This window comes from Rhinatrema bivittatum, chromosome 15 (assembly GCF_901001135.1).
Source record: "Rhinatrema bivittatum chromosome 15, aRhiBiv1.1, whole genome shotgun sequence".
Lineage (NCBI taxonomy): Eukaryota > Metazoa > Chordata > Amphibia > Gymnophiona > Rhinatrematidae > Rhinatrema > Rhinatrema bivittatum.
The window spans coordinates 72,189,550-72,202,140 of record NC_042629.1 but is presented as its reverse complement, the minus strand read 5'-3'; the positions used below and the strand labels follow the sequence as shown (position 1 = coordinate 72,202,140).

The following is a 12,591-nucleotide window of genomic DNA, read 5'->3' as shown; positions in this document are numbered from 1 at the left end:
GGTAATGGCTTTAGTATTTGTGTAACAGTTTACAGTAATGAAGGCATACTGAAAAATGTGTATATTTTATGTTAATTTTTAATAGAGTATTTGGAAATATGCATTCTGTAGCCGGATTTTGAATTGGAACTTGCAAAATTAATAGTATTAAATGATCTCGGTTCCAAATATCTTTATTTTGAATTACCAATATCTTCTGTGATTAAAAAAGTCATTGCTGATCATATTGTTCCACTGGCTTGGATTATGAATCTTTCAATATATATTAGAATCACTTTTTTTTAAGAGATCACTACTATATGTGTGTACAAAACCCAAAATCAATCAACAATGTTCTTCATTTTCTTCTTTAGCGTTGTTTTATAGCTTCAGGAAATGTTATATGCTTCCTTACCTTTTGCCTACTTTGTCAACGAGATAAAACTCATGGTAGGGTCCCACCATACTTTTTGAATAAATATATCACTAGAATCTATAATGTTCACCTAATGAATTTTTGCTAATGTATTTTCCCGCCCTCGGGGGATTATGTCAAGTTAGGTCCAGCCAGCGCTGGCTGACTTTTCATAGCTCCTGGCTGTACACAGAACCTGATTGGGATTAGTGGTCAGAATTCTCATTTCCCACAGCCATAAAAGGTCCTGAACTCAATTAATGGCTAATAATTATACAGCTAACTTCATTGCATCTTTGTAGCATCATTAACACGAGGTGAATGGGGAGCAAAGGAAACTCAAGACAAAAAAAATGTTAGTTCCTGTGCAGGTTACTTGCCCCATACCTACATCTTTAATTATCATAACTATTATTAAATATATAAGAAGGTAAAAGTTGACTTTTTTTTTCTGCTCACAATCAGGGTTATAGTTGCTAATTATACAGGTGCAGTAAAACCATTACATTTTGCTTATTGATATAATTTTGCACTTTGATCTTTTAATCAACATTGGTTTTAAAATGAATACATTTATTGTTCTAGGATTAGCCGCCTAATTATCTAATATTTATTCTTTATAATTACTATAGCTTGTATTAAGTTCAATAACATATGCAACACGGGTAACCCCCCCCCCCCCCCCCATGCCCATACCATTGCTTCTCTGAATTTCTGCTCATTTTTACATTTCAAAACTTTGGTTAATTCTTCAGGAAACGTTTGCTTGTATAGTTGGTTTATGTGAGAAAATTAGAAGATATTGGAAAGCTGAATTAAGGGGTTTCTCCAACTATGTCTATAAAATGGGTAGGACCTCTGACCCAATGTTCTTTATTATTCTGGATTTAACTCCCTTACCTTAACCAATCGAGGTGCAGAAGAGTGGATATGAAGTCTTCAACCTTTTTGCATTTCTCTGTGTATGGAACATAAAGGTCTTATTTCCCTAAAGTTTATTACCCTTTTTCTGGCTATGGATTAAACCTCTGGAAATGGGTCCCTCTGCTCTCATCCTAAACCCATTATGATTTTTTTTTTAGTGAGACCTGGGGACGCTTTGTTTTGCTAAGTATTAATATATTATTCGTAAAAGGTTTGATTTCACACAAATAAATTAAAAATAAACGTCTTGGAAAGATGCCATCCCCCTTCAAATTAATATTCCTGTGTTTAGTTTAGCCTTGCTTCCACTCATTAGATTTGCCAAGTTTAGTAGAGCTCCTTTAAAGTTCCAGCACTGAACATTTTAGCGAAATGAAATATATATTCATTTGGAAAAACGATGCATTATTACAGAGGAAAAGAAAGAAAAATAACACGCTATGCAAAAACTTTATTTACAATCCAGTAGTTTAAAATAATTAATTGTTGCATGTACAGTGTGGTGGACGAAAAGCCCTCTCTCTCGATCCTTTGTCAGGGAAACTTTTCAGATGGAAGGTGCACATATACAACATACAAACCTAAACTGAGTTTAGCCTGGTGTTTTTGCTCCAAGTTCCTTACAAAAATTTTAAAAATATGTATAATAACCTTTAAAAGTAAAATTTCCGTTCGGGCGTTCTTTTTTAACCAACAAAATCACAGCCTTTGAGTTAAGAATATATAAAAGGATACTAGTGAACAAAGAAATATAGATTATGAAATTCTTGCAGCAAAAAGAAGAATTTTCTCTGAAGTTGCATCAGACTGAGCCTTCAGTTTCAAACAAATTGTGCTGGAAGGTAGGTGATGCCCTTCATGCCATAGACAGACTAAAATCAAAAGTTTATAAATATAAATGATAAAAATAAAAAGTTCCAGAGATTCAAAGAATTCAGCACTTGAAGGCGTTTTGATGTTGCAGAAAACTAGGCATTCCCTTAACTAACAGTGACACTAAACATACAAAAATTAGTTTGAAGGGTAAAACTACTGTTAAGTATAAACGTTAAACCCCAAAGCATAAATTTAAGATAGTTACTTCTTTATGATGTTGGGTGTAGGGTTGTTGGTTTTTTAGTATATTGCCTTAAATAATCCAAGTTTAAGAAATATTCAAAACATTGCTGTCACTACTTTCTGCGTGTATTATATTACTCACGGGGTTCTATTAATTAACTTGGAAGCAAACAGAAGAAAAAAAACAGTTTCACCGTGAATGTTTAAGCATTTTTTCTTATAGGATGTTTATGAAAACAAGTGCAATGTTTAAAAAATCTTTGGGGGGGGGGCAGCGGGGGAAGGGGAAGCAAGAGAGAGAGAGGTTCGCTTTACTTAGACAATAGTAATTTTAAACTGCATTGTTTTTAATACTTATTGGAATACTAATTCTGGGGCAACATAAGTGTCCGTCCCCCCCCCCCTTCAGTACCTAGGTAGCAAGGCTTTGCATTTTCTCTGCTCAAGAACAAAGATGTTGAAAACAAGCATTGTACCATTCGGGTCCTTGGTCTTCATTTCCCAGGAGACTTGCGGTTCAGACACAGTAACACGCCCTTACCAAGCTTAAGAGTGTTACCAAAACCAGAATCCTAGAGAGAAATGCCAGAAAGGTTAATCGGCCCGCAATCAGGCAGTAGCGTAAACCAGGTTAGCTCCATTCTCATTTAATTTTCGGCTTCTGTGGAGGAAAAAAAGAAGGAAGCTGATAAGGGAGTCAAAATTTTTTTTTAAATCTCTCTCTCATGGCCGCAATTCAGATGACTTTTCTGAAAGACACATTTCAGATGGCGCTTATACAGAAATATATTGATGTGTGCAGTATGGCGGGACACATGGGCTTAAACCTTTATTTTTTTGTACTTGCCAGTTCTCCTAAGAATGAAAGAGAAAAGGAGCAATATTGCCAGGGGTGGGATGAGGTTAATCCTATAAAGCAAAAAAAAGGGGTAATACAAGCCATAATAGGAAAAAATACTAAATATTATTCCCTAATAATTGTATAAGAAAACTTCAGTATAAACAGAAGCTACTGTGTTTCTGACCAGATTGGGGTTTGGTTTTTTTTAATTTTACTTAGTTTTTGTTTGTTTTGGACTCTTCTCGGGTTGTTAACGGAAAGAAAGTAGCGCGGATATTTGCTGTATGTGATTTCAGCTCATAGATTAATTCTCTGGTCATCACTGTGGCTAATAGGAATAAGATACAGAAAAATAAAAATATATTCCAGTACAAAAAAATTCAAGTGCATTACTGCTGTCTTCCAAAGGCCAATCATTTACAATGACAATATTTTAATTGCGTTTCTCAGAAAAAACTTCCAGTATTTTCCTGCACAATTATAGTTTACCAGATTCACTGTTGCATGCATACCATCTCCCACTTCTATCCAATTCTGAAATATTATGGTGACTACCTACTAGACATGATGTGACATTAGCGGCTGAGCAAGTAATGCAGTTTCCAATGTTAAGGATTATTCTTAAGGGGAAATATTAGTGCAATGTAAATGTCATGTTCATTTACAGAGGACTGTACACTAAAAGGCGAATGCCATGTGCTCCAAATTATACTTTGATTTTGTTACATGTATGTTATAATTTGTTGTTCCTCGCTTAGGGTACTTCTACAGTTACGCGGGTGATACGTTAAACAAAGAATTTTTAAAAAATGACATCACTTATCAAAGATGCAAAGACAGTGACTGTGTAGGGGACTTATGAAAACAAATTAACAAAATTGCCCAACATTGATATTTGCATGTGGAAATTCGCTACATTTAGCGATTCTCGCATTTCCCGATTGTTTCCGGGGCCCTTCCAACACCTGGCTTCTCCTAAAGGTACATGGGGAATTATCTGGGGTTGCCAGCTGTGTCTTCAGCGGTTTACAATACGCTCATCCATAACACGATTCCCGCTTTCTAATAACTTAAAACCACAGCTCTATTTTCTTCATGTAGTCTGACCCTGTCTTAATTACCTGGAGTAACTTATCCCGAATAGGAGACACATTCGCTTGTTGACAACACTTCATTCAAATACGGTTTGCAATGGCTATACCTTTGTATTTATCAATTCAAATATTATACTCGTCCTTATTGCTGCGGGTAAAAAGTAGACGTGTTAACGTTTAAAGCACTGATGTAAAAACATTAAGAAAATTGTATATAATACATTTTTTTTACATATCCAGTAAGTTTTTGTATACAATGTATAAAATATAAACTATATTGAAATCAAACAAAAAGGAGAAAAACACAGGAGCTGTAGTGTCCGCCACTAAGCGCTCTTCATTTTCGTACTTAATTGAAATCCAATTCACATTGACTATGGATCAAGGATACAGACCTGTGTTTTTCCATTCTCAGCCTGGCCAGAGAGTAAAGAAGCAATCTCAGCTATCCAGATCCTGGCATACCACTATCAACTTTCCATCCAACAATAGGGAAAAAAATAAACTGATTTCATAAAGCTATATAAAGCCATATATACACACACACACACTACTTGTACTTATTTCTTTAAAACAAGATGCAAATGGAAACATTGGTAGTAACTTGTATAGCATCAGATCGGTTTGCATTGCTGAAACTCATCTGTAGAATACAAACTGACAACTGACTATTTACAAAATAAATATGCAATAAAAACATTTTAAGGATCATAAGCCATGGAATACTCCATGCAGCCATGAGCCCCTCCAAGACTTTAACTGGTCTTTTTATTCCCGGAAATCTCAGCACAGGCCTTGCTGCATAAGGAGTCGGTCTATGAAGTTTAAGATTTTTAAGAATTTCCAAAGGGAAAAAAAAAAGTACAACAATCTTTAAATTAGGAACTGTCCCTCCCTCTTTTTACGATGGTTGTGAAACAGTTCTGTTATTTTTTAGGAGATGACAAAGACAATAAGGTTGCTCTAACCTAATATAATTAAGGCGCACCTTTCGACCTGCAGCCATGCCTATCTGACTTAGCCACTTGAATTAAAATAGTGCTTTCTCCACCGTCCAGACGGCTCATCAATCAGCAAGCTATTTACACGTCTCCCCTTTCTTCAAAGGCAATGCATAGAGGGTCTGTTAAACGCTACCTCCATTTCCTGTTCTCACTGAGGACGGAATTATCAACCAAGTGATCAGAAGGAACGATACACGAATTTATTCTGTAATTGGCAACAGCCCTACGAAAATATCGGCCTCCGAGTGACTGTCTTCTTGATACCTAGAGGGCAAAAGTAAACAACAAATACTTACCCCACGCTAGCCAAGTCAGAATCTTTAATCGCCCAATATGTCAGCACTTAGCCGTGACGAGACAGGTAGAAAATGCATGAAATATATTTTCACTCACGCAAGAAACCTTTGATGATGTTTAGATAGGTAGGTGACCCCCCCTCAAAAAAAATGTATGGATTTTGATTAAAAAAAGCAACAAAAAAACACCCAGCAGAAAGCACAAGTGGCAGGTAGCTGCTTTAGCTGAAAGCTAAGGCGGCACCAACGCACACTGAAGATAATTAAACAAACCCTGAATCCAGGGTGTTAAATCATCCAGTTAAAAACACCAATGAGCAGTTCTCTTTCCGTTAACATAGTGATAGCTTCCAGTTTAAATATGTAAATAAGGACAGAAAGAAACATGAAAGAATAGAGAGTAAAACTTACGTTAAAGGAACCTGTATAAGTAAACCAAAGCAACAGAAATTCAAAGCAATCTGTGCCACTGTCGGTATGAGACAATTTCTATCTAGGACACTGCCAAGGCGCACTTCGCCCCAACAAGAAGGGAGTTGGATATGTGGTTTGGGATTTTGTTTTTTTTTATCAGTTCCACATTTGCAACAAATCAAACATTTATCTCTGAAGAAAACACACACATTGTTATTAGAATGGCAAAACAATTAGTTTAATTTTTATTGTGCAATCAAATCATAAAAAATTGTATCACATAATAAGCTCTCAAGTAACAGAAAAAGGTTTTTAAGCATGGAAATAAAATATAGCTCTGTCAAGACTACGGTTTTTTCAAAAACAGAGTTTAGATAAAAAAAAGAGTAAGACAAAAAAGTAAATTATGCACGCCTTGCAAAAAAAAAAAAAAAAGTTCAGTCCTATAACTAGATGCATGCAACTCCAAAAAACACTATTAGCAAACATGAAACTACAGTATTTAGAGGGTTCATAAAAATAATAATCACCTTAATATGGGATGGTACCTGGATCCTTAAATATTGTCCATTGAAGGGCCACTATGCAAGGGGCGAGAAACTCACGCGGGCTGATTTTTCTTAAAGGGCCAGATCGGGAAAACGCCGAGATGGTGCTGAGAGAAGGGAGGAAGGTGGAGGGGGGAGATAAGTGATCTGAAGAAGAGGATAGGACAAAAAAACCCCCATGATGATGAATACATTGGAAAGTTTTTTGGCCCTGCTGAGGGTGTCAGATTGAATGCTCTGTGCGCATGTGCGAAGGTGTCCAAACTGACAATGCTTGGGAGATGAAGATAGTGAGTGGCTGCTTCTGGGCTCAAGGAGGAGGAGAGGAATCCGCAAGCCGACAAGATGAGATCCAAAGCAAGGGCGAGAAAACTGGCCAAAAGTAGGTCCCTTTCTTTTCCTTTCTTCGCTTAAAGTAACCTCAAGATCCACCTAGTTCTTTACAGCTGGCTGGTGATCTTTGCTAGATAAGCAGTCGCCGAAAAGCAGCACCGTATTATTATTTTATGCCCCGTTCTTCCTTTCGGATTTCTAAAGCTCAATCCATGAGACCCGATGTCCTCCTCCCCCCCCCCACCCTCCCCCTCCTTGCTGGCAGACGGGATCCAGCGAGTTTAGGCTCACGGCTGCGGCGCACGGGACCCTTCCGCAGCGTTCTGTAGGCTTCCAGGCAAAGAGTGGAGCTGCTTGGTCTCCCCGAGTAGAGAGCCAGACGGCTAGCCATGGCAAATAATTGTAAAAACGAAAGTTAGCTAAAACTTGACGAAAGGGATAGCAACTTTTTTTTTTTTTCTACTGAGCCGTTCCAAGTCTTGTGAAATCATATTCCAGGCTTTTGAAATAGTGGGCGCTAGAGACCTATCCATTGCACCAAGGAGACTGAATCTAAAGAGACGTTTAGAAAGAGTGAGAGAGAGGGGGAAGAAAGAGAGAGAGAGAGAGAGAGAGAGAGACAGAGCAGGGGACAATTAACATATGCACACAGAATTTGTATCAAAAAAGGGATTTTTTTTTCCCCATTTGACTTTCCAGTTCCTAGATTCCTAGAAAGAAGACTGTGTGAATTCTTCTTGAGAAACATTACTTGCGAGGTTATTTTTACGAGCTTTTGGGAAATGCAATCCATATAGTTCTCTTTCTTGCGCCAGTTTCATCTGGAAGTTGCCCCCTTTAAAGCAAGACTTAGTGAATCCTATTTTGACATGAGGATTGTGTTTCTGTGGGGTTTTTGTGTTCTTTTATAGTGTTACAGGGCAGCTGTATGATAGAGGAGACTGTGAATTTGTATCTTGTGAAAATCTAGCAAGACTTACTCGTTTCTGAAACCTTAAGTTAGGTCAAACGCTTTAGTTTCTGTTTCATTCTGGATTTGTGCAAAATAATTGGAGACTGTAAGTTCACTTGATTTACCCGTGTCTTTATGTACTTGAATTTTATAGCAGTGCTGATTTGGAGAAATGTAAGTGCGGCGTCTGACAGTAAAAACACACGTTCATTTCCCAACTAAGCGCTACTTGAATTAGGTGATTTCTTTAAAAGTCTTTTTTAAATAGAATATAGCTTGTATGCAAAAGTCCAATATAGTCCGACTTCACTTCCAACACCGACAAGGTGCATCAGTTCTTACAGGTAAGAAAAAATACACAATGTTGAGAATTTGAATAAGGAAAGCTTGCATCATTGCTTGGTGAACCCTAAACTTCCATGGTACAACACTGTCCTGTTCGGATCCTGGTGCATCTTCTATTTTCTTTCTAAAAGTTGACATTTTACTGTAAGCTTTTTTTTTTTTTTTTGTGCGATTCTGTCGAGAAATTTGTATGCAAGAACTTTCACTAAAAGAGTATACATTCACTTGATAAACCAAACATATTATAACCCCATGTTTTTTGTCTCTTTAGATACAATATAGAAAGCCTGTATCACTTTAGCTAAAATCAGTTGACTCAGGTTATTTTATTTTATTTAACTTTTTGTAATAATTAGAGAGCTCTTACAAAGCGCCTACCTATAGTAAAATCCTATAAGGGGCTAAATGCAAAGCAACACGATGTCAGCACTGGAAGTTTTTAAAATTCAGAGCAGGTTTGGCAAGAGATCAGTTACAACATAATTACATTTTTGACAGCTGAGAGTTGCATATTTAAATGTCTGCTTTTCTCGTGTAAAGCGGACACAAGGCCCAAAGCATCAGCTGAGCAACTTCAATTCAATGTGTTTCCTCACACAGTATTCATGCAAGCACACTGCACATGACACGGCAGTTAATAATATCAATAATATTTTGACTATATCGTGTTCTAATTAATAGTGTTTCAATAAATCGATGGCGTGTCTTTTTTTTCCAAATAGTAACAAAAAATAAACAAAAGTTATATTGTCTTTATTCCTGAGGCTAGTCCCTTATGCGATTACTATTTTTCTGTGTGACAATAAGTTGTGAACAAGGGGTATTTTTTTTTAATTTGTGAAATTCCTTAGCACATGTGAGGCAAATGAAGTGGAAAGTGCTGTTGATTCCACCAGCTCGCTATTCGTTTTAAGCTTTTAGTGTGGTAGCAACGAGTTGGAAGGCTTTCGGTAAGAATATCGCTTTCAGTCTAGTGTCAGTGAAAGGAACTGGAAGTTTTCATAGCTATGAAACACCGATTTCTCTACTGCTAAAAATATCTAAAGTTAAAAAAAAAAATCCCAGATCTTTGAGTGATTGCTCCTAGGAAGTAGAAGTGTCTGACTGGGAGTCTGAGCACTGATTAAAATCAGGTGTTTAGTACAAGTCCTGACGGTTTAGGGGGGTTCAGAGAATAATTTTAGGGATCACAGTTAAAAACAGTAGCCCAAAGCTAAGGTTTCCCTAATCTTAGACTATGTTTTTGGAAACACACTATAAATATGTATTAATGCAGATATGCACACACTCAGAGACGTAATTTCAGCAAATGCCTATTTCCTCAACGCTTTTACTCTTCATAGCGTCCAGAATATACATAATATGCAATGTACCCTTGCAGATTAGCTTCACTGGGAAATAGTTTAGGCAGAAGTGCCATTCTACAGGGAAATTATTCTACTGGCTGATTTTGAGATTGTAGAGTGGAGTTACAAGCAATAGGTGGGAGAATCACGTTGTAGGAGAACTGCACCATGAAAAAGTCCCGCACAAAAAAAAACTAGTAAAACTTCGGTATTTAACTTCCAGCTATTTTGTAGGTTTCAATGTGCCCGTGGTGGCAGAAGTCTCAGCTACAAAATGTAAGACCGCTAATTAAAAATTGTAGTCACTGAATAAGGAAACCGTATTGAAAAGGATAGAAAAGAATAATTATATTCAAATACAATCCTAGTAAAACCGCAGGAGTACACGGCAAGAGACTAAGCATATTCTCCATAGACTATAAAAAAAAATGAAAATCTCTTTTAGTATATCAGGGCCTAAGTCATTGTTTTCCATTCTATCACTATTTAGTGATCACATTTAACAACTGAGCCCTCACAACAATTGTGACATTTCCTCACGGGTTTTTGCACCTAATTACCCACGATTAGAGAGCTTTGTCCTGTTATATTGAGATGGCAGCATCACCTTTGTTCCCTTTAATACCTGAAGAAAAAAAATGAAGGTGCAGCATCATAAGGAAAGGAAAAACAGCCACTGTCCTATCATACCTTTTTATATATAGATTATTAAGCATCTTTTACTAATCATGTTTCCTAATTTACAAAAAAAGACCCAAAAACCCTGGAATGGCAAAGTATGAAAAAGCAAGGGAGAAAATTTCATCAGGACCTTAGAATTGACTCACTTTTGTCTGTTTAAAGAGATTTTCCTATAGCAATGCCGAGATATCTGCTTGATATTCCCACTATATATTTTGTAGATACAGGGGCCTAGATACTAAAGATGATTAGGACTGATAAGCACAAATGCAGTAAGCTTCCCACTCCCCCTTCTAGCCCTACATAACGCCAATGGGGAAAAACTCATACATACAAAAATGTGTGAAAGGGGGGGGATTACTTACTTAAAAAATAATTCTAAATAAAATATAACACAAAGAGATGTAAGTTAGAAAACCTATTTGTTTTGTGTTATGAAGATGATAAACTTTTTTGGTTTGACGTTTTTCATTTTCTACGAGGATTGTTACATAGGAATTGTCTGATCCCAGTACATTCACCAGTTTAAATGACTGGAAATATCCCATCGGGACAGAAGATTGAAAAGCTTCCACGCTGCTCTTTAGAATTCAGGTCACTGAGGTAGGACCTGGAAAGAAAAAGTAAGTCATTTGAATCTACACAAGAAAGGAAAGGATGCAGATGCGACAAAACGCAAGTCAAATATTGCAATCAAAATTTTGCAAGGCATGAGCTTCATTTCCCATAATGTTTTAGTTTCTGCTTAAACAAAAGACTTCAGTGAGGACCCAAATATTAAAAAGACACACTTGGAGCATTTCAGGTTACAGTTTTCAGCCTCTTGTTATTTTAAAAGGGGCTTGCAATACTTCTTAACTTTTTTTTTTTTACCCCGTGTATTCTTACAGACAAGTGCAATAAAATCTGAGAAAAGGCAGAAGGGCTCCCTTGTTCTGATTAAAACAAGAAACTACTTGTTATAGTCACTTTAAGAAGAGAAATGAAACGATCCAATGTGAAAGGTTAGTGAAATGCAGGAAAGTTTGCAGATGTTTGTACTCTCTGGTGTTCCAAAGCCTATTGCCTGTGATATCTGCTGAGCTGCAGGAAGAAGGCTTGTGCTGTATGTCTCTGGTTATGGAGTTGCCCTACCCTCTCTCTCTCACTCTCTGCTTTGGAACTGGGTCTTTTTTCACTGTATGCCCTCTTTGAGTCCATTTCCTTAACTCAATCCCACTCTTCAAATTTCTGAGAACTTTCAGTGCTTACTTACAAACCAGCTAATATGCTGCCATAGCAATGGGGTCAGGGAGCAGGCAGATTACAGCTAGGCCTTCAGGAGCGGTATTGGGACTATATGGACTGTCTGTTCTTTGTACAGTGTTTAATTTATACGGCATATATGCATGTGAGTATATGTGTGTGTGTGTGTGTGTGTATGTGTATATAATCTCATTCTGTTACCCGCCTGTTCATATGCATAGGATTCGTAGGCATTCCTTCCACTGATTTATATATCAAAATGAGCTGTAAGGAAATGATAGGGACAGACTGGGTTTCTCTTCTTAAAGCAATCAGCCTGAAAATACTTTTTTAATAAGTTGCTTTTATTTAATTCCCATCAGTCTTTTTCTGAGGTCCCAAACTGATAACAAATTAATCCCAAAACCAAGAACCATTATTTTTGTATACACTTGTAGATGTTAAATGCAATATGTTTTTTATACAAATGTGGCCCTCAGAGGAGCATTTTTTTGGGGAAGGGAGGCAGGGTAATGGAAATTTATAGTGACCCAGTGATGTGGCACACTGCAGGACTGTAAAGCTAGTGGAATTTTAAAACTTCTTTGGACAAGATGCCAACAGCACAGATTGAGCAGTTTGTCAGCATCTAGATTAGGAACTAGTAAGGACAGTGGTTAGCAACATAATTGGTGGCAACAGCAGGAGTGCCTCCAGGGACAGTGAGAGGGGCTCAACCACAAGTGGAAGCAGAGAATACCTCTCTGATCACAGTGCCAGAGAAGAGATCAAAATAGTACAAAAACCCGTGAGGAAATGTCACAATTGTTGTGAGGGCTCAATTGTTAAATGTGATCACTAAATAGTGATAGAATGGAAAACAATGACTTAGGCCTTCATATACTAAAAGAGATTTTCATTTTTTTATAGCCTATGGGGAATATGCTTAGTCTCTTGCCAGGTATGATAGGACAGTGGCTGTTTTTCCTTTCCTTATGATGCTGTACCTTCATGTATTTGAAACCAGCTCTGCTGGCTGGCTGGGATCGCACATGTGACCTGGAAATTTCTTCCTCCTCAAATGACCCCAGAACAAACCAGATCCCCAAACTATTTTATACTTTATCACAGACAAG

The 12,591-nt window shown here is 37.2% G+C and overlaps 1 protein-coding gene and 1 long non-coding RNA gene across 9 annotated transcripts in view; one reads left to right on the top strand and one right to left on the bottom strand.

Annotated features, from left to right (window-relative positions):
• The window catches only part of PRDM16 (PR/SET domain 16), a 769,879-nt gene that overhangs the window by 35,364 nt on the left and 721,924 nt on the right, over nucleotides 1-12,591 (top strand). For 3 of the 8 annotated variants that reach the window (XM_029577910.1, XM_029577913.1, XM_029577911.1), the window contains exon 1: nucleotides 6,732-6,956. The exons of 1 other annotated variant lie outside the window; for it this stretch is intronic. In XM_029577910.1, the coding sequence (XP_029433770.1) occupies nucleotides 6,920-6,956 (37 nt within the window). In that variant the 5' untranslated portion in view covers nucleotides 6,732-6,919. Of the gene's footprint in view, nucleotides 1-6,731; nucleotides 6,957-11,121; nucleotides 11,236-12,591 lie in introns of those variants that run through there. 4 more of the 8 variants (XM_029577909.1, XM_029577912.1, XM_029577914.1 and 1 more) reach the window with 3 other exon arrangements.
• LOC115076443 lies at nucleotides 1,755-6,659 on the bottom strand. Its single transcript, XR_003852762.1, has 2 exons — nucleotides 4,340-6,659; nucleotides 1,755-3,038 (listed from the first exon to the last, which is right to left on the bottom strand). It is a non-coding gene; the product is annotated as an uncharacterized LOC115076443 (long non-coding RNA).